General features: G+C 37.0%; 1 protein-coding gene across 2 annotated transcripts in view; it reads right to left on the bottom strand.

Moving 5' to 3' along the window:
• Nucleotides 1–8,529: 8,529 nt before the first annotated feature.
• PCDH17 (protocadherin 17) overlaps nucleotides 8,530–23,461 on the bottom strand; it is a 97,529-nt gene continuing 82,597 nt past the window's right edge. Inside the window, exons 4-5 of one of the 2 annotated variants that reach the window (XR_003968065.1) lie at nucleotides 12,233–13,238; nucleotides 8,530–8,732 (exon numbers count right to left, since the gene is read on the bottom strand). Coding sequence is in view for 1 of the 2 variants with exons in the window: in XM_030311840.1 (XP_030167700.1) it covers nucleotides 12,556–13,238 (683 nt within the window). In the remaining variant the exon portion in view is untranslated. Of the gene's footprint in view, nucleotides 8,733–11,940; nucleotides 13,239–23,461 lie in introns of those variants that run through there. The other variant, XM_030311840.1, reaches the window with a different exon arrangement.

The following is a 23,461-nucleotide window of genomic DNA, read 5'->3' as shown; positions in this document are numbered from 1 at the left end:
GGCCTACATTTTTCTCTTTATGTAAAAATGTTATGGAATAATTTCTTTTTTAAACCCGGCACTTTGTCACCCTCAGATTGCTGTATTATTAACGTTACCAAATAGGGTAATTGACAGATGTGTATAGTTTGCTGAAATGATTAAAAGCTGTTGAGAATTGTAACCTGTCAGTGTTCCCTGGGAAACAAAGTCCTATCCATCTGTTAGGGGACTCTCTAAATGACTGTAATGAGTCACCTTTAAAATGGCAGCTGTCACCCTAGGATATGAACCTTGAAGCATGAAAAAAAGAATATATTTATATACATAAAGATGCGTGTGCTTCAATGAGGAAAGGAAAATATATTCCCAAATTTCAGGCTCTGGATCACAGAAGGGGGTCAGAAGGCAGTGCTTTGTTATATTAGGCTGTGGTGTAAGTTTGCATCCCCTGTGTGTCTGAGGCCAATATAAGTCAAACAACCAGGAGCATTGTCGAAGTGTGGAAAGACATTCCACGTCTGCATGTAACTCCTCACTTGTCTTTAACATTTCTCAAAATGAATATAGCCTCACAATGAACTCTGTATGGTTCAGTGTCACCTGTGGAAATTACCTTTATTGAACTGCAGCAGCAAAGACCCAGAGAGAGAAGACTGAAACAGAAAGCCAGTACACTAGCTGTGAGGTTAGAAAATATCAGGATTTCTCATGTCCTCTTCTGGCTGCTGGGTTCAGTGTTGCCAAGCAAGGGTGGATGAGTGAGACGGTTCTTATATTCATTCTCTCCTTTAACTGTTTCTATTTTATCTCTTGGTTTTGGTGTTTTATCTAAAATAGGGCAGGTGGAGTTATAACATTTGCTGTGAAATAAAATGCAAATTCCACTATGCAAATAGACCATTAGGAAGTAAATTAGCTTGAACAGTAGTGGTATTTCAGCAATTATATTGCTTTTTAATATGGAGAGATTCCAGCATAAATAAAACACAGCAAGTTTGTATATGAGCTGAGTCGGTGACTGAGTCTCCACTGGAAGGAAGTCTCCTGGGTGGTGGGGGGCGGGGGGTGTGGTTGTGGTTTTCTGTTCTGTCTTTCGAGTGGTTTCCAGCACGTTCCTGGTCCATTGGTAGCGCCAGCATTCACTACAGTGTATAATAACTGTATTTTTTTTAATTTTAATGTTTATTTATTTATATTGAGGGAGAGAGAGAGTGAGGGAGAGGCAGAGAGAGAGAGAGAGAGAGAGAGAATCCTAAGTAGGCTTTGGGCTGTCAGAGCAGAGCTGGATGCAGGGCTCAATCTCACAAACCTTGAGGTCATGACCTGAGCTGAAATCAAGAGTTGGACGCTTAACCAACTGAGACACCCAGACACCCCAATAACCTTATTTTTCAACACACGTAAGGCACATCTAGGCAAGTTATACCAAATAATATCTCAAATGTGGATTGGCTATGGTAATTACTATTTACATTAATTGGCCTGTCAATGTGCAGACTTTCAACTTTGCCACTGGAGTTCCTGTCACCCTTTCAACACATTATCATTATTATTTTTAAACCAGAGTCATTTCAAGTTCAAATTCATAAAATGTGCATTGGAACCGCCCACCTTGCATTACAGATGGGTAAAACAGAATGTGTCAAGAGAAATAAAACTTTTAAGGAACCATTTGCTCTAACCTTCCCCTCACCTCATTTAGAAAGTCAGTCTGACATTTTTTGGCATTCCGCATATTACTTTGAAAGAATTAAAATCAGTATTTATGGTAGGAAGATGCCTAAGAGATCAATAGAGACATTCATTCTACAGCATCCAAGCATATTTATGGTCACCCAGCTTCTAGAACCCTGCCATCCCTTGATCTGCCACCCCCTCCCATCATCACCTTTTCTAGTACCAGGCTCCCCCAAACTCCCAGTGCCGTGATAGAAGATTCTACATACACATTAAGGACAGGTGACTTGAGGCTAGAGGATACGTTGATCATGCCAATGGACCTGTAAGGCAACAGTAGACTAGACCCTCAAGATGGTCCCAGAGGCAGACTCTTTCTCTCCCTTCCCAGCTAGGGGATTTTGTTTTGCCTGTCCTTCTTAGGAAATCAGCTTCAGGCTGCTTCAGGAGGAGTAAAGTAAACAGCTATCCCAAGAAACACCTTTCCTTTCACTCCATGGAAATTCTCCCAATATATGTGTTATTGGTATTGATTAGAATCTGAGATCATTCTTTCTTCTGCAAAAAGACACCACCGCTGCCACCCTCCAGAGCAGACTAGACCCGCAAAAAGTTGAACGTAAGTGCTTATGCTAAGTAATTCAGAAGGCTTTCTAGGATTTTCCTTAAAACTATGGGAGAAGACTTGTCAATCCATTTAGTTTTCAGTACCCATTATCCAAAGCCTAATGTTGTTCACTCCTCTTTTCTTAACTGCATCCTTTCTCTCTAAGGCAGGAGTTCTCAACCTGGGCATTACTGTCATTTTTTATGGGGTAAATCTTTGCTGTGGAAGTCTGTAATGTGCAAAACAGGATATTGGTGGCTGGTAAGCAACCATAGCAACCCTACTCCCTTACCTCCTGACAACCCAAACCGTATCTAGATATTGCCAAATGTCCATGGGAGACAAAACTGCCCCCCGTTGGGAAGCACTAATCTAAGTCATGATTTCCTATTTCAGTGTCTAAATAATCAATAATTATAAACTCCTCTACTGATATGCATAGAACATTATGGAAGCAATAAGATAGGATACTTAGATCAGCCCTGGGGGTTCCTGGGACAACAGACGTAGACAAAAATTCTTAGGAATAGAATTATTCTGCCTCACAGCATTCATACTGCAGATAACCAGGAGATGCCTGGAGAATTTGGACATGTGAAAAAAACACTTTTCCGGGGGATGATATCACCCATGCTCTTAATCTTCGTCTTTCTCTTCTGACTCTTTTTGCCTCCCAAACCTTCAAACATGATTACAGATTTCAAAGGAAGAATTATTTCTGGGAAGTTGGAAATATACACATAAATACTCTGCTGAGGGCTTGAAGCTGAGAATTGCAAGATTCAGCAAAGTTGGCATTGCCGCTAAATAGTTGGATGTGCCCCAAGAACAAGGTGCTATTAGGCAGCATCTTATAAAGAATGGATCACCAGGCAGCAGCAAGCTGTCCCAGTGTTATTTTCCTAAATTCGCTTTCTACTTGGCAGGCCTTTCACAGAACTCTCCCAGCTGGTGAACCTAATTCAGGTGGCTTCGAGCCTCTTCTTCCTTGGACTAGGCATTCACGTGGCATCTCCTAAACTCAGCATTCACTACAATTCTCAGTGCGACCTAACCCACCTTCCCAACACTTCTAACTTTCTAATCAGAAAATCCAGACTTTATTTATGTGTGTTTTTGCACACACTGCAACGAATGGATTTTCCTGTACACCTCCACTGCCAAAAGCCGTTCCCACCTTAAATGCTCAATTCAGAGTTTGCATTTTTTTAAATTTTTTTAATGTTTATTTATTTTTGAGAGAGAGAGAGAGAGAGAGAGAGAGAGAGAGAGGAGCAGAGAGAGACAGAGTTACAGAATCTGAAGCAAGCCCCAGGCTTTGAGCTGTCAGCAGAGAGCCCATCACGGGGCTTGAACTCACGAGATCATGACCTGAGCTGAAGTCGGATGTGCAACCAACTGAGCCACCCAGGTGCCCCTTAAATGCTCAATTCAAATGCTGTTCTCTCCAAGAAGCTTCTCCGATTCCTTCCCCTGACCTCACTCGTTTACCAACTAAAATCTGTATTTGTGTAAATATCTTCATTTCTTAGTATATCTTAAATTCCATAGAGACAGAGACTATCCTTTGTTAATATCTGTATGCTTGATTGTATTCGAAAACACAATACGTGCTCCGCAAATCAGTGTTGAATTGAATTGGGATGTCACATTCTAAGGCAGAAAATCACCAGAGAAGCCACATTTGACCAATTCATTTATTTCCTTTCCTCCTCTTGGACATTGAACAGAAAGTAAATTCTAGTACTTATCCAAAATGAAAGAAATGATGAAATATGTATAATAGTTAAATATCAGAGGTAAGTGGGGAATAAATGTAGATTGAGAAATCATAGGCATATAATCTCAGAGGTAACGGTCTTTTCTTATCTTCAGTCAAAGCCAAACATTTCACATGAGATGTTAAAATGAGGATTTCATAACGTATAGGAATTAATAATAATAGCATAAGATTATTCACTTTCTATCTCTTTTTCAACCTTTCAATGAAATAGCTTGGCAGTCTTGCATAAAGATTTTAAGTAAGATTCTGCATCCTGTTCATACTTCTGTTATATTTTAGTATGCATTTTGCATTTTGTCAATTTTAACATTCCATGTAGGTTACACCTAAAAAATATTATCAGTTTTCTTATAGGTTAATAAAAGCAGCTTGGACACATTCTACTTGAAGTAGTTATTGGGGGAGACATCACTACCTCCATAATTGGTCCATAGCCATGGAGATGTATATATATACATTTAATGGAAAACAGATGAAAAAGACTAAATAATAGATTGAGAGAAAATTACGAAATTATGATGAAAATAAGCGAACAATCACATGTAAGACAGCAGATTAATATTGAATGTTTGATACTACAAATATAGACAAAAATCTAATTTTAAAAAGGAGAGGATGAAAGCTTAACAATGTTATCTCAAAGCAAACTATTACCTTAAAGATGTAGTCTCTCAACTGCAATGCAAGAAAGAATAGTATGAAATGTGTTTTAATAATGCTAAAGAGGTAATACCGAGATATTCAGCAGATCAATAAAACCAATGAATATTACATCCCATGTATTTGAATTTAGATTTTCAAAACGTAAAATAGCTGATTAGAGGTAAAGGGAAGTTAAAATTTATTTCTCTAGGCATGTGGGTGGCTCAGTCGGTTGAGCATCTGACTTCAGCTCAGGTCATGATCTCATGGCTCCTGAGTTTGAGCCCCACATTGGGCTCTCTGCTCTCAACAGTCTGTTTTGGATCTTCTGTCCCTCTCTTTCTCTCCCCTTCCCCTGCTTTCTCTCTCTCTTTCTCTCTCTCAAATAATAAACATTAAAAAATAAAATAAATAAAATAAGAATTTATTTCTGGACCTCTTGAGAATAAAGTTGGTTTTCTGTAAATTGTAAAGAGAGATATGAAACATTTTGATAAGATAATCCAGGCAGAATCAGAACAACTTCACTTTCGATTAACCAGCCTGAAAATGACTCCTTTAGGAATTGCCATCTCACTTTTTCATCTGGTCATTGAAGAAACCAATGATACAATATTCTATCGAATGTGGATGCGGCAAGTCATAAATAAAAAAAAATATGTGTCCATCGCTTTGCCATATTGTTACCGCTTAAATTCCTTCTCACCTTTGTTTTGTGATACTGGCTTTTGAAGTTAGTTGACTCTGATACCTTCATATATGCATATTAATCCATATTCGTGGGTGTTGTATTAAAAATGTCACATCAAGATTACTAGTTTATGGAATTATTTATAAGAAACCAATAAGTAATCTTATTGGCTTAACATATACAAAACTTCATGATACAAAGGAATGCAGTAAAGCCTCTATGATTGTTTCTAGGTGAGACTACCAAGTTCGAGAAAAATTAATATTGCATATTTCTCCAGAATATTTTGGAGAACATACCACCAATGTTATGAAACCTTTTTACAGACAGTAACAAAAACTTGAGAGCAATATTAAGAGAGGCATGATTTCTATGATATCTTTTTGGTTTTTTTGGAGACTATAATCCCTATTCCCTACTTTTCAAATTATTTAATACTATTATGAACTATTAACATAGACACTATCTAAATTATATGACTGCCAATTTAAAGGAGAAGGCATATTGCCGGCATAATTTAATCTTTTCAGACAATAACCTTAAGATACTAAAGAGGAAAGATGTTAGATAGGGCAGGATTGCAGCATGCACAAAATCTGGAACAGCAGAATTGTACTTTTGGTTTCAGTGTGGGTTTAAGCCTCTGAGCGAATTGCCATTGGATAAGTCCTTTTACCATTCTGAGTTACAGAATCCTTAGTTCCTTAATGTCCTATAGATTTGTGAAAGTGCTCTGTGAATTGGAAACAGAATTTTTCAGTATTAATTTAGGCTTGTGTAATTATTCTTTTATTTGCCTTGCCCGATCCTGTAAACCCTTAGGAAAGCGAGTGTGATTTTCACATAAGTAGTGCTGAATACCAATATTTTAAACAAAATATAATGATAATCTGTATAAGGTAAACAATGAGAGTTCCAAACTTGGTTTTGTTTGTTTTTAGCAATCTTTGAAAATATTATGGAATAATTTGACTGAGTAACATAACTTCAGGAAGTGGATTTTAAAATATAAGTCATAATCACAATTTAGTTGATAAAAATGCTATAGGTAATGTAATATGTATAAGAAAAAAAAGGGAGCGAATGTTTGAGGAAGGAAAGTTTGAGGGAAACATTCCTCTCAAAGTGAAATCTTTTACTTGTAAGACAAAAAGGGGAATACATATCTTGACCGAATGAGTGAGAAGTCAACTTCTATGATACGAAATTTGTAAAACGTCACTGAAATCTTCCCTTTTTTAATTAGTCCTTGTAAGATACTTATTACCACTTAAAGTAGTTTTAATAAATGAAGTTTTTTTTCAAATGTTATTTATTTATTTTGAGAGAGAGAGAGGGAGCAGAAGGGGCAAAGAGAGAGTGAGAGAGAATCCCAAGCAGCCTCTGCACTCAGCACAGAGCCCAATGTGGGGCTTGAACCCACAAACTGCGAGATCATGACCAGAGCCAAAACCAAGAGTAGGATGCTTAACTGTCTGAGCCACCCAGGCGCCCCTAAAGTTACTTTTTGATAACTCTCTGAAGTATTTGATTATTCTCTCTGAAACAGTAAAAGAAGCTGCACCCTCTTTTGAGAATACTGAGAATATAATCCCTAATGTCCAATGGGATATTCAGTACTATTCGTGTCTAAAATTAACAGAAAAGAATTGGTGAACCATGTGCAAGCATCTCCCAAAGCATGTAATAAAGAGTTTGAGGATGGTCCATTAACTCGCTGATCAATTTCTGTGTGCTATATTGATGCTATAGTGACCTTTAAGAATTCATTCTCTTTATATCCTACAAAGCATTGTTCTCAACAATTGTCAAATAATTGTATTTTGTGGGCACATTTACTTTAAAAAGCATAACAGTTTGAGGACTTGACACTTTAGCGGCATGGAAGAAGCCTATAATATGTGCCCCATTCCTGACTCTCTTCTAATTGCGGCATATAGCCAGACGGGATTCTTCATCTGAATGACTCTGGTCCCTCAACCCTGGTTAGATTGGTGAGTCAATTGACAGGTTGCTCTCCGCTCACACTTGAAAGCAACGAACGGCATGGTAGGCGTAGGGATTCTGTTATTTGTTAAAAGAGAAATGATTGTCATTATGAAAAGGTAATGTCAAGGCAACATAAGGTCAATTCCTATGGTAGTCTATGCCACTTAGGCACAAAGTACAAGTACCCTGAAGGCAACATATTGTAATTGGCTTCGTTCTTTGTAACTTAGGGTCCTTGTATAACACTTCAGTGGTGCTCAATGAAAGAAACAGAGAATTCAACAAATAAATGAGCAAAGGAAAGAATAGGTAAGCCATTTAGTCTATCCCAATAAGCCTAAAACCATACAGATCTGAGATGTGGACAAGCTGTGCACCCTTCTTGATATGTATTATGCTGTCAGAAGAAAATTAAAAGAAAAATCCAATTGGGCAGATTATTGTGTTTTTCTTTTTAATTTAGGAGATGTCATTCACGGAGAATGAGACGGTAGAAATAAGGGATATGTGGAGAAACTAGGGAGAAATGCAAACAACTACATCCAAGTTATAAAGAGCAAGGTGCATTAGAACTTACCCATCTGTTTTAACTCACAAGACTGTGACCCAGGGGCCACTCCTTCGTTTACTGTCTGCTTCTGGGGCATAGTAGCCCAGCGCAGACACACTGTAGGAACTCAGTCGATGTTTGTTGAATGAGTAGAAAGAGAGGCTTCTTATTTTACAATGCCATGGTAAGTATATATTGGCTTTAAAATGCTATTTATAAGTATGTGTTTTCACCCATCATGTGAGATTATGAGATGGTTTTTAAAAGGGACTTTTTCCGAAATCCTTTCGGTTCTTGCCCCAAATTAATTTCAAACCAACTGTAAAAATTAGAAGCCACAAGCATCTAGGCTATGACTCTGTGGTAACCATCTGACTAGCCAAAGTAGCAAAGTTATCTGAAAGACGGTTAACCCATTCCTGTTGAGAACCCAGTGAGATTACTGTCAAAGAGATTGTTCAAAAATCTTATTTTACCGGCAAATAACTGGCAAAAACAGTTGTGATACCACAGTTGCTTTCCAAAATAATCACGATCAGTGTCCCTGTGGTACACAGTGTATAACACATCACCTCTGTGTTAATGAATTCAAGGGAAGGCAACATCGCTATTAGTAATAGCTTTTTATTCGGAGTCCTCATTTTCCAGATAGGTCACATTAAACACAGCCATTAAACAATAGCGTTGAGATAAATCCATACAATGTATGCTGCTTTTGTTGTTGTTGTCCTTGTTCACCAATCGCTTGGTGCAGCTAAGAACCTTATGGAGTGATGGGGCTGATGAATGGGAATAGCCAACCTGCAAAACACTGGGGCCAGGAAAGTCAGACTTTAATCAGGTCTCATTCAATTATGTTTCAAATCAACACATCTTGATAGCCAAAACTCTCATTTGAATTAATGCTGTGATAAATGCTGTCTGTTGTCAAAAGAATATAATTAGACAATAATGAGTGGGCATATATTATGCCAGACCTCAGTCTACTTGTTGACCTCAGCAACTTCTACTCCATTAGGCAACAAACAGCTTTTAACCTAGTTCTAATAAAGCATACTGCTCTATTACTACATGACTTTTTTTCTGGTGTCATTTTTTAAATTGAGCACTGCCTAAATCCTTTAAAGGGAAGTCATGTTTTACAAAATCTCAGGAAAATGAAACAGAGTCAATTTCCCAACTAGGAATTCAATTAATTCATGGAGTAGTGAGCCAATCTTTGTATATTGACTGCAATAAGGATAAGTATGTAAGGTTAAGAAGTAATATGAAAGCATTCTTTAAAATTGCATGATATGTCTCTTTAATGTTTACTTTGGTATAGGTATAACTAACACTGATTCTCACTACTTTGAACTTTGATGAAAAGATCTTTTATCATTAACATTTAATGAAAAGGTTGTTTCGTTACTGATTTTTTTTAGTTCATCGGTAAACAATTTTTAGAACTTTTTGACTTTCTTACAAAAATTTCTATAAATTCTTAGTCTGTGCTTCACTTCAGTTATTTAAGGACCTAAAAGACAAAGTATTATCAAATTATTCTTTTTGTATGTGTGGGATTTTTTTGAGGGGTTGGTATTTGGAGGATGTGAATTAAGACAATTTTTCCACATTCTGAATTATGCTGAAACCCCTTGAAACATCACTGTTGGATCATGCATCACCCCTTAAAGCAAGTGGCTCTATAGCGGGGTGATTTTGGCATCTCATTGACTTCCTTGGAAGCCGAGCACCAGAGGTCTGTGATAAAGGCAGCCGCCAGCCAAATGAATAAAGGTGAGATTCCCTCAACTCAACTATAAGAGCTTAGAGTCCTGACTGCTGAAATTACCACCAACTTGTAAATAAATAATCACTACTAAATACAGATAATGTGTTAAACAGCTAACACTAGTAAATCACTGGTGACAGAGAGCCTAAAGGTAAATCCCTCACACATTGGCACAACCAATTCTTAAAATCTTATAGTGTTTTAATGTCTTCAGACATATAATAAATTGAACAACTGGTTACTCAGCGTTAAGAATGTTTTAAAAATAAACCCTACTCTCTTGGTTGATCTCATTTACATACTGCCTTAGATTGAACTACGCGGCTATCTGTCTAGTAAGAGAGAAGCGACACTTGGTAAGACTAAATGGAAATTAGTTTTCCATCAAATTTCAGCTATCAAGCTAAATCAACCTGTAGTCTCCTGGCAAAAAATAACATCATATAACAGAGACAACACATTTCAGATACATAAATTGTCCAAAATATAGAGAGTCGATTAGGTTTCACATGTACAAGATCCCTTCTTTGCTAATTTAAACATTTATGAATAATAAAAACCAAGAGTAGAGCTTTGGAAAGGCTGTTACTAGGAACCAAATCCAGTTCTCGAGAGAATAAGGCTGATGGGAGTTGTCCGCTCTTCCCTTTCACAGCGGCTTTGCAAACGAGGTACAGTCTAAAATCTTGACGGCATTTGATGGAAATATTTTCAGTTGAATTTTTTGAGGTTTAAAATTACAAAACTTAATTCAGTTCATTGTTTTTGCTTTTGTTTTTGTTTTTAATATAATGGTTTTATGACATTTATGCTGTTTCTACACTGGCTTGGTGGCCAGAAAAGAAGGCACAGAATTCTCCACCAGTTTGCAAATAATGCATTTTTCTGCTCCAGTGCACAAACAGCCTTTATTTAACTCAGCACCACATTTTGTAAGGTATGGGCTGGAAACTGTTTGTCATGAAGCTGTAAAATGCCAAAAATTTTCGACGCTGAAGGAAAATGTCAATCAAGGCATTTTCCCATCTGCTGCTACTTCTGCAAGTGCTAATTTTGTTTTTCCCAATTCCTGAAATTTGAGGTTTCCTAGCCTCATATGGAAGTAAGTTTGAAACTTGCTAAATGTCACAAGAAAAGGTGTAACCAAAGGAAGGAATAGAAGGTGTATTGTTCTCGAAGGACGCCAATAAAAGGAGGCAGAAAAGTACTGAGAAAAAGGAAAAAACCATTTTGCTAAGACCCAGACCTCTTGAAAAACACTACACAATGCAAGTAACCTTTGCTGGTACCACACATGCATTAAAGCATTTTTCATGGTTTTGAAGTATAGTGGGAACACACATCTTGAACCACGTAAGATACTTTTGAGAACCAATCAACGTTATGATATCTACATAGGCAGAAGCTGTATGTTATTGGAAAAACGTGAACAAGTTTCAGGTATTGGTACACATGTAATTCTTGTGACTTAGCGGGACTTTAATAAAAGCTTCTACAAGGACTTGCACGTAACCATGACTGACGGATGTAGTTTTTGACCTTTCAGTTAGCTCCATCAGCTCACTCAAACACATTTTGAACAGATTATGTACTGTAGTACTTGGTAGACTATACATTAAACAAGAGACTTTGCTCTGAGGCACTGCTTCCCACATTCCATGGGGAAAAGGAAGCAGGAAAAAACAAAACTCATAGAGTTCGACAGCTACCGAGGCAACACTTGCCATTTACAATATAAGCCCAAATATTTTTGCAACACAACTATATATTAATTTAATAAAATACACAATATAGCTCTTATACACTCAACAATTTGGCTCATATGCACTGAATCTGCAATAAATCAATAAAAATATGTCATTTGATGTAAACACATTGAATCTTCTTACATTTGCACATTTAAATGGTCATGTGATTTGTGATGTCTAAGACATTTTCACTTTCCTGAGCTATTTTAGTGTCCAGAAACGAATGAAATATATTGATCGTGTTCATTTCCTCCGAATATTATCATTCAATATTAACTATTCTTCAGGTCAAATTTAAAACATATCCATCATTATTTATATGTTTGTTGGACACTAAAATGCTGAAGAGGCATTTTAAGCTTTTAAAAAATTTCTTCTCCTTTAATGACGTGAATTAGTCTATGTGTGTGCAGGACAAAATGGACTATATCTTTTTACATTTAACTTTTATACGACATGAAGTGTCTTACAAATGACCAAGTTTTTTTTTTTTTTTAAATTTTTTTTGACTGAAGATATGGAATGTCCTTTGTGTTTATATGTGTGGCAGGTAACTTTGTACAGAAATGTTTACCACAAATATGTGTTAATGTTTGGGGTAGCTTGGACTACTGCAAGGTCTTTTCGGGACTTTAAGTAGAAGCCTGTGATGACGGCTAGAAATCCACCACAGATCACAAATTATGACCCTGCTTTGTATGGGGTTTATAGGTAAACAGTTAAGTCAGCATAAATCACGGAGGACAGTCTCAGAGTGATCAGAAATACTTCAACTCTCACGCTGCATACCTTCCTAACAGATTGTCAAAAGGTAACTCGCCTCCTCATCCTCCTTTGTCTTCTTTCCTTTTTCTTCTCTCATTTTCTTTTCTCTTTCGGCATCATTAATTCCGTCCTAATATAAGTTTGGTCAAAACAAAACCATTGTTATCTCTGAAAAAGAAACAGCAGTGAAAAGAACATACTTGTGGGCACTTCAGATGTTCACTAAAAGCCTTAAAGCAGCATTGGTCTTTCTTCGTCCCTGTGAAATGGGTTGTCACCAGGAGGGATCATTTTTAAATTAACAGAAGACACAAGAAAATGCCAATGCTTTTTTTTTCTTTTTTCCCTCACTTTCTCACAGCCACAGGGTCATTTCCCCGGCAGTCCTGCAAAAGCTTATCAATCTCTCTCACGACTTCCTCTGCATCCACCGATTCTCTGCCCAGATCCCTGTTGGGGTGGTCAAGCTGTTCAAGAACAGCACCCATCTCGCTGGAATCCCGGCTGGCTCTAGAATGCACATCTGCAAAGACCCTTGCCATCTGATCGGGAGCCATGAATGGAGGGTCTCTCGGTTGCTTACTGGGTGACAGATACTGACTGTCAGTGGGCAAGTACTGGCTGCTTGCTTCGGCCAGGCCTCCTGGTTTCGCTTCGCAACCATCCAGAGAGCCTTTTGTTGAGGTGCAAGGCTCGATGCATGCCTTCGTTGGGCTGCTTGATGCTGAGGGGACCTCTTGGAGGAGAGGGCTCAGGGCACGTTTGGCTTTTAAATAAGGTTTAACATTGGCAATGAGAATAGTGTGCTCTCGCTTGTCTTTTCCAAATGTACAAAAAGTCTTTTTCCCGGTGGGATTCACAGTTTCGTAAGTCTCAGTCTCAACATTAGCTTCAACTGTGGGTACAAAGAGATTTGTGCGGTAATCTGCATTTTCAGCCTGATTGGCTGCAGGGAACTGTGGCATCCAACACCTGTCAGAATGACCAAGCACTCGGCATTCATCTGTGCAATTAACGCACTCTTCTGGTTCTGCAAAACAAAAGAGAAAACAGCAAATCCAATCATTAGGGTTGCTTTTAAATTTCTACTGAGGCTGCGATCAGCTCTCAGTGGGCTTGTTTGACCTCTGGTCTCTTAATTAAAAAGGAAAAGAAAACAATAATTAAAACATTTCAGGATGGTTGCATAAACCTGCTGGTTGAGACAATGGTTTTATTTAAGTCTATTCTCTAGATATTAATGAATTCCCATAGCCTGGGAAGAAGTAAAAAGTGGCCATTGGAGAATCATTCTCAGTGGAATAGAACATCACTGTAAACTAACCTCCTGGAGATATCAGTTAGTCTTTGTTCTGTATAACCCATCCTGGAAACAGTGAACTTCAAAAAGGATTACCAGGATTAATTTTTCAAATCAAATAATGGGGCAAAAACTAGATCACATACTTCCATAACAAGCCCTAAGCTGCTTTTTTTTTTCATGTTTTATCCCTATTTTGCTTGTAATTGTTATTTTGGTGACAGTCATGAAATAAAAGGTTTCCTTTAAAAGCCTACCTTTCCTACTGAGAGGAGCAAATGGAATTTTCTATCAGAATATGTTATGAATAAACTTGTCAAAAAGTGCACATTCCTATTTTATTAGATATGGGTATGGATCATGCAATCAGTTTTCTTCACTTCAGCTTTTTTTTTTTTTTTTTTTTTTTTGGTGTAAGTAGGTGAAAATGGGTTTAGTCAACAGAGTTCAGATGAATGACAACTCATGATTTCCTGTTTTCCACAATAATGTCTTCTGTGAAAATGTTTGCTTCTCTCTTTTGCCAATAGGCATACAGAGAATCTAAATAAAGCAGTCTTTAATGATCTCTCTTTCAAAGATGCTGAACAGAAAATATGAAAGAAAATTCCTTCATAATGACGATAGCTGCATAATTCCACTGCCCCAATATTTTGAACTATAACTGAACTACCTCTTCCCAGTTGTCACTTTCATCTACAAATGATTGTTTCCCCTTATATTTAATGGTTCTTTTTAAATCAAGGACCTTTTTTTTTTTTTTCCAGGAGAGGATATTTACACTTCACCTCTGTGTGATGGGACTAGAATTCCCCACACATTTAGCAACCCTTGGGGCAGCCATTTAATTGATGTGAGAGGATCTCTACAAATTCATAGTGTCCTGTGCAAGGGAAAAAAGGCCACATGGAAGATACTTAAAATAGAAAGCACCATATTTAATAGCCCTGATACATTTATACAGTTACTGTTCAAAGTCATATGTAAAATCTGGGTTCATATTTAAAACATATAAATAATTCCTTATCTAAAAAAGAAAACATAAACTACAACTTGATTTATCTCAAAAGGTTTTAGGATAAAATAATTTCTTATGAGATTATTTTTTTTCTCGAAAGAAGTTAGAATAGTGTCTTGAGAGAATGAAAATATTGTGGTTTTTCATAACATGTGTCATTCATATTGGTGAAATGTTAAAAATGTATTCAGGTAGCTTGCCTGTATTTTAATTTTGTCGTGTTTTCAAAAATATATTTCCATATGAATGAATGAAATATATTAATTTTATTATGTAATGCAGGCAAGAATAGTGAACTCAAGTACTCATACCTATAGACTCAAATACTATCTGTTTCTTGGAAGATTGTTAGACGGACACAAACAGCAGCAGAAAAATCTAGCATTATACATTTTCTAGGAAGCCTTCCTGTATGGATTTAAAGTCAAACAGAAATTTGAAAACAAATGGATATTAGAAAATTTTCATATCAGGTATCTGTTTTCTCTACCTATTCTGCATGGGAATCATAAAAATCACCTCTACATCTGTGTCTGTCTGTGTTAGAAAGAAAATACGTATGACTTCATTCAACCAATTTTGTCCTCCACAAATATAGTAGAATACTGTCTATTTCATTAGATAATATTTTTGTAGCTTTTAGAGCCATGACTTCTAAAAAATTCATTTACAACCAATGCACTCTCTTCGAAATATGCTAACATAGTTTTATATTCCAATATTGACTGGCCTTCAATATCAGCAATTTGGATGGCCTAGCACTGAATAAATTCAATATGAATTTAAAAAGGGAGTAAAAGAGAATAATGCAGATGTATGAAAGTATAAATCGACCTTGAATTTGAAACCATCAACATGAAATGATTGTTTGCACTTCACAGCTGAAAAATCTGCAGCTTTTTACTTCACTCCTTCATGTCCCAACCTAAGGAGCAAATTCTAAGTATTGATCATGATACATTATAAGCTGTTCACCTTCTGATTAGACTGTAATTTTGATCACAGCGGTTCCCAGACAGTGAAGAAAATCTAATGGACACTTTTGTACAAGCAGCAGAAACCATGAGCAAAAAGTGAACTATAATTGCCAAGGGTCAAATAAGAAAGAATTTATGAGAAAGTGAAATTATTTCTGAAGGAACATAAATAAATAGATGAATAGGTAGGTACAAAGAAAGAGACACAGGTAGTATATAACGAATGACCACATAGACATAGAAAGTAGACAAAATGAAAAACAAAGAAGAAAAAAGGAGAGAAGAAGGAAAGAAAGCTAAGTGGAGGGAGAGAGATGGGAGGGAAGAGGAGCTGTACGGGAGGATTCCGGTCATGTATACCTTCTCCTATGTATTTTTAAGATCCCCTCAGTACACTAAGTATTCTTATTATAAAATAATAGTGTGGGGCATTTTCTCAAGACCTAGAGCTACAAAGGTAAATAATGAAACTTCTGCCTGTACCATAGGGAAAATGGAACCCAGAATAGATATGTCAAATTATATACAACAGAACTGAAAAAGAAGCAAATTATATAGACAGCCACTATTTGCATAGATTAGATATTTGTATCAGAAACCAAACTCAGAGACCCTGGGTAGAAGTAAAAGTAATTGATCCTAGTCCAAGATTCACTTTTTTTCTTTTGGACTCATGTGAGATTACAAAGAAATTATTTACCCTCATTTAATGATTTCCTCAATATAACATGATTACCCTTTCACAAATGCACCGTTGGCCAAGAAAGATATCATAATCCAAATGGTGTGCAGATGAGAAACTGACAGATAAGCATGCTTATATTACAAACAGAAAACTATTCTGAAGTCCAACAGCTGGAACTCTGGGCAATTCTGCCTGCAGGGAAGGTTTACAGTGTCACATTTTTAAAATGTATGATTCCTTGAAGGATCATGTGACAACCTGATAAATTTAAGCACTTGTTTAGTATTAAGAATTATTTTCTACGCTCTTATAGACACATCTGAGTATTACACAAGCTCTCAAAAAGAGGAATCTAAACATAGTCATCTTAATTATTTTAATTTTCCATCTTAATTTATATATTTTTGCAAAAGATATAAAGTCACACAAATGATTATAGTACTTGCAATGCAGCTGCACAACAAGCCACACACACACACACACACACACACACGTAGAGATCTTTGTGTGTGTGTGTGTGTGTGTTAAATTTGACCTTTCTCCAGGATATAGTCCAAACAAAATTTTTTTTTTTAATTTTTTTTTTTCTTCAACGTTTTTATTTATTTTTGGGACAGACAGAGACAGAGCATGAACGGGGGAGGGGCAGAGAGAGAGGGAGACACAGAATCGGAAACAGGCTCCAGGCTCCGAGCCGTCAGCCCAGAGCCCGACGCGGGGCTCGAACTCGCGGACCGCGAGATCGTGACCTGGCCGAAGTCGGACGCTTAACCGACTGCGCCACCCAGGCGCCCCTAAACAAAATTTTAAAACGGAAATGTATAGCCAATGTATTTCTGAAAATTTACTAGCAGTTATTGCCATAAGAGAAATACAGATGAAAAAATGAAATGCACAGAAATGTTCCATATTCATAATTTAGGAGATAACATACATACATATAAAACACACATATATATGTACACATTTTTATATAAAGCATTACATGTATAATGTACATAGGTAGGTATAAATCAATCTCCAATAACATTTTAATCTTTCCCTTGGCCTACAACTATTGGTGCAAAATCCGTGATTGGATCAACAACTTGACTACCTCTGATTTTAGAACTTTATATAATTCAAATTGATTTAGACATAAAGATGTCTGAAATCTGCATATTCATATTGGCTGACATGTCTGAAAGCTTTCTTTTTAACCTAGACTAAGCAGTTTAATAACTTAATCTTAGCGATAGTAGGCAAGCAACCGTTTGGTGCGAAAATACACCTTCAAAGGAGCTGTCATTGTGGAAGTTACATCCTGCAAGGAAAAAAAAAATATTTAGGTAAAACATCAAACTACCTGCCCTTAAATTATTGGGTTTTAGCTGCCTTCCATAAAGCTTTCCATAACTTCATGTTTACAACGTGATTTAAACATTGTGATGTCACTTTATCAATAGGGGTGCAGAGCCATCTCAAGGATAGGTAAAAGGTACCAAACATTACTATGTATAAGATTATAATTTGAAGCCAAAGCACTATTTAAACCAGTAGGAACTAATAAAGATTAAGGGCGCATTCGCTAAACATGATTATTTTGGGAAGAGTCAGGGGAAACCAATCCTTGCGTATCATGACTTGGTGGTGTTCATTACTAAGGGAACGTGTCAAGAAGCCAGCCCCCATAAAATTTCCTACTCCGGAGTACATCTACCCCTTTATTCTAGTCTCTCTCACTCTCAGGCCGGAATTTATCAGAAACCAGAATCAAGCTTACCTTCCCTGTCTTCAAAGCACTATATCACACTACCCAAAGAGAGGTGCTTGGCAACTGATTTGTAACTACTTAGGGAAATATTAGAAAACATAAAAGGATTTCCTCCCCTCAGTTTCCATGTGACTGCTGCCTCCAGAGCCCAAATACTTGTATGAAAACATGCATATAATTTCTAGCATAAGAATTTCAGATATGCTTCAGATTTAATTTTTTTTTTTAGATTTAATTTTTTGTAATGAAGAAATAAAGGTGTCACAGAAATCCGAAAACCAAACTCCACAAGTCAGGGAGTCGATGAGGAAGTTCTAAAATGCTGTGGCCATGGGGGAAGGGCATGTGAGAGAGTTTTCTCTGCTTTTTGACTGTCAATAAAAGGGCTTTATTTCTGCTTTGTAAACAGCTTTAAATAGGAATAGCTTTCTTCCCTTAGAGTGGTGGTTTCTAGCAGCATCTTAAAATTAGAGTTGTTTCCAAGTAGACAACTCTATAAATGGAAGTCCATTTTTTATTTGTTCTCGTTTTTCTTTTTTATTTCTAATTTACCTTCTTTCACCAACGTAAGCTTTCATAACACCTAATTAGCTGTCTGGAAAAGCAGAGAGCAGGGACCCATCTCTATTTATGGCTGGCACTGGTGTTTGGGAGATTAACTCTACGGAATCTAGGAAGCCATCACAGATTATCTACCAGGAAACAATGACAAACCAAGACCTTTGACTGGCAGTTTCTGTGTATCAGTTTCCTACTGAAAGGTTTTGCTGTTATGAGAACAGCTTGTTTTCGCTGTCTTTTTCTGTTCTTCAGCACACACACTCAATTTCGCACATGCACACACACTTCCTTATGAGTGCAACAAATTCCAATTTAATCCAAATATATTCTAACGTATCAGATAAAAAGTATCAATGCTAAAATAGAAAGCTCATCAGAATACAGTCCAACAAATCTGTGATTAAATTTTCCTTTCAGTGAGTTGACATAATTCACAAGATCCTGTGAACTGACACTTTGCTAACATAAACAATTCTTTCTTTTTTTGGCGGTTGATGATTATTCACTTACTTTCCTTTACCATCCTATAAACCCCTTACACTTGTTATCATGATGGGGTGAATCATTCTGTATAAATGGCACCTTATCTATATCCATTCAAATTATTTCCATTTATGATTTCTATGTCCCATTAACTAGCCGATTAATTAAAAATAAACCTTCTGATTTCAGTCTATCTGACTACGAGAGGGGTAAAATTTCACTCTCGATATTATTGCTAGAGACAGTGTTGGAAACTTGTCTCAAAACTTTTTTTTTCTGTGTCAGGTAAGAAAGAAAAAGAATATATTACAATTTTATCACACACTTTTTTTTTCTGCCAGTGTTCACATGACTGCCAGGCTTAATTTTAGCACAATTTTTTAATAAGGTTGGTACATTCTTGTGCAGGGAAGACAAGGAAGGAGTTAGGGAAAATGTGGCATCAGAGAACCAACCACTAAGATCACTGAGTGATCTTTCATCTACCGCATTGTATTTGCTGTGTTTCTTGTGCACGGGGATCTAATGTTTTACTGATCAAGGAACTAACACACAAATACACCTGTGGGATGTGCTGTTGCTTCTTTTTTTTGTTTTGTCTTGTTTTTATTTTTTTTAACATCTATGTATGATTTTGAGACAGAGAGAGGCAGCTTCTTTTGTTTTGTTCATGTCAACAGGACCATGAATCGTGTTATGTACGCTGATATGCTCATTTCGTGAGGATGTCTGTTTACACATTGGCAGTGACACCATGAATAAACTGCAGGTTACAAGTCCAGAAACTTGCATTTTGTCCTAACAACTGGCCATCAGGAAGCAGAATTTGGACACACAGTTCACGTAATAAAAACACTGAGAGAGAAACGCATATATTTTTAGGTTGATCCACTGCCAATCAGGCTTCCAGGTTTTCCTTCAGTTGTGAAATGCCATTCTAGCTGCTTTTGATAGGTGGAAAGCACATTTTGAAGTGGAAGTTATTATAATACTATCAAGTAGTCAAACCATGGCAGCTTTGAAGCAGCAATCCTCCAGCGTGCACCTGCATTGCACAATGCTTCCGAATGTACTGCCACGGCTGCATTCAGACACCAGAAACCACTGGCCTATATCATAGTCAACCGAATCCAATTGCAGCTGGGTATGTGGGGCACTGGGAGCATTTGCACATACTATTCAGTGCACCTGCATGCCTTCAGGGATGGTTTTAAGTGTTTGTGACCCTTTGGACAGAACAATATATCTACCAGAGTGAATTTTCTGGCATATATATTGACCACATATAGTAATGCTCTAAGATGAAGAAAACTTAAATTAAACGGAAACTTAAAGAATGAGAGCCAAAGGATATAAGGAAATCTGATATGGAAGTAGCAAGAATATCTTATAAGTGAGAATCTAAACCATGCATTGGGAACCTATAGCACAAATATAATTGTGTCCCATAGTGCACTGCCCTGAGATTAACGTTCATATTTTAGCTGTCCCCCGCCCCTCCCCAATCTGTAGTGCAGCCATCATCACCTGGGGCAGCAGCAGATGCTTAAAGTGAAGGCACAGATAAATGGGGCCATCTCTTTCTTTCTTTGCTCCTTTTCTTTTTTATTTTTTTTTCAACGTTTATTTATTTTTGGGACAGAGAGAGACAGAGCATGAACGGGGGAGGGGCAGAGAGAGAGAGGGAGACACAGAATTGGAAACAGGCTCCAGGCTCTGAGCCATCAGCCCAGAGCCTGACGCGGGGCTCGAACTCCCGGACCGCGAGATCGTGACCTGGCTGAAGTCGGATGCTTAACCGACTGCGCCACCCAGGCGCCCTGTCTTTGCTCCTTTTCTTAATGTTTATTTATTTTTAAGAGAGAGAGAGAGCACAAATGGGGGAGGGACAGAGAGAGAGGGAGACAGAGGATCCCAAGCAGCCTCTGCACTGACAGCAAAGAGCCCAACATGGGGCATGAACTCACGAACTCTGAGGTCATGACCTGAGCCGAAGCCCCAAAAGTTTGCACGCTTAACCCACTGAGCCACTCAGACGCCCCAGGCCATCTCTTTCTTAACTGGTATGTTGATAAGAACTGGCTCTGAAACTTGATACTATACTAATGAAACAAAGTTTGCATTTTGTGTGTGTGTGTGTGTGTGTGTGTGTGAGTGAGGGACTCTGACAGAGCTACTCAAAGAGAAACAATACAACTCAAATGCACCATGAGAGTAATAACAGCTCAAATTCAGTGACAGCATTAGATATGTACAGTTCGGTGGTTAGTTTGAAGAAGCTATACTCAAGAATTCACAAGGTAAGAACGAATCAAACACAAACTTTGTGCTTAGGCATTGGAGGTTTTCAAGCAAAGTCATCTTGAATAGAATGTTGTAGAACAGTAATGTATCAAGTAAAAGTTTGTCATAAACAAACCTATGTGTATCCACTTCTAAAATTCTCCAGTCTGTAAGAATTTATCTCTTCACTAAGGCATTTCCACTCTGACTGGAAACTAGAAACTAGGTTTAAAATCAGGTAGGGCAAATAACTCCTGATCAATGACATTTTGAACTATGTTACATGAGTGTCAAGCAACAGAAATACAGAGAAAAGTGTTGACTACAATATTGTGAAAGGCTTTGTACTAGTCATAGTGCATGATCTAAAATTCAAAGGATGATGAGTTTCAACAAAAAGTAGAGAGCAGGAAGAGGATGATCCGGGTGAAAGGGTTAGAAAGTGAAACAGTAACCACACAGGACTGTGCATTTCACAAGATAGTAAAAGACCACTTTAGGAGTCAAAGTACATATGTGGCAATACCAAAAAATAAATTATTAATGTACAGAACATTGACTAGGATTTAAAAGAGAATAGAAAGGCTCTGAATAATAATAATAATAAATAATGAAGCAGACAATGAGACCTCAAATTATAGGTATTTGAATGTCCTATGTCTCAGAAGATTTTTAAAATATGTGCTTGATCAAAAAGGTATTAGACAGCACTTATTAACATACAAAACTGAGATGAGCCACAGGGCAAGCAGCATTCAAATCAGCATTATTTCTGGAAACAGATATATAGAGTTTTGGTCCCCACCAGGATATCTCCAGCAGAGCACAATAGGACATGACATGATTCACTGGCATAGTCATTCAGACCCCATTGTGACCCCATTCTGCTAACATCTCATCCTACTCCTTATAAACTAGAGAAAGTCTTAATGCATGTTGACTCAACTGGTATTTTATATTAATAGGATAAATCCTGTATTTTATAATTCTGCATTAGAAAAATATTTCTTCGTCTTACATCTAGATTATCCGTCTTCACTCTTTCTCTAATTTGCTATTATTATTACCCAACCATAAGATTGCATATGAGCACATCTGAAAGATTAAAGGATTCTTTGAGAACGCCAGAAGAGGAAAGGTTTGGAAGAAAGAAGATCTGTTTGGTGTCTAGGAGAGAGGTAATAAATAATTTTACAAGGTAAGGAGAATGGCCACAAATAAGGTAGATGAGGAATCTCACAAACTTTTCAAAGTTGGTTCCGGATATGAAGAATAAATTTCTACAGGAAATTCCTGAAAATGTCCAAGATAAGCATTCCTGTTTAGGATGAAGATAATGCCACATTTTTCCACTGAATTATATATACCAGCATTGCTTCATAACTCATTATTTTTTAATCCATTTGCCTCAATGAGATCCTTACACACCTTGAGGATCAAGGTACCGATACTGTGTTCCATTCTTTCATTCTTTCATGCTCTATTCCTTGAGCACGCAGAACACATTCAATATTTACACCTGAAAGCTGCCATTGATGTAAAAGAAGAGTAAATTAAAAAGGCATCTAATACTATTGGTAATCTACAATAGAAGAGACTATTCCTTATAATTTACTTATTTCAAAATCATTCAAACTAGAATTTAAATAAAAAATTGAAACAAACAAACAAACAAAAAACCTCCTCATTAATTTATGAGGTTGTGAGGTTAGCTTTCAGAATGATCCCAGGACCTAAACAATGTTATGCAAAATGGCTCTCTTTCACTGTGAATTATACAGGATTTAAAGTTCCATGAGATCTGGGGCACCTGGCTGGCTCAGTCAGTGGAGAACGTGACTCTTGATCTCAGGGTCATGACTTCAAGCCTCACTTTGGCCCTAGAGCTTACTTAAAAAAAATGAAGTAACATCATATCTGTCTGTTAGATACCATGCTTATATAAAAATCTAAAGTTCTCTATTTATTATTGATAACCTATAGAGTTCCATATTATTATTTATTTATTATAATTTAAAATAAGATAAATAAATCTGCCTGGGATATATATGTAAACACAGAGGTCAGAATATTTCCCCTTAGGGTTTTTTTTAGATCAGTGACACCTTTATTGAAATTAAAGTCTAGATTTAAATAATCACCTCTTTATACTTTTAAATTAAAGAAAACAGCAAGTATCCTGAAAATCCACAC

Source organism: Lynx canadensis, chromosome A1 (genome assembly GCF_007474595.2).
Source record: "Lynx canadensis isolate LIC74 chromosome A1, mLynCan4.pri.v2, whole genome shotgun sequence".
Classification (NCBI taxonomy): Eukaryota; Metazoa; Chordata; class Mammalia; order Carnivora; family Felidae; genus Lynx; species Lynx canadensis.
The sequence above is the reverse complement of the archived record's forward strand: the minus strand, read 5'-3'. Positions and strand labels throughout refer to the sequence as shown.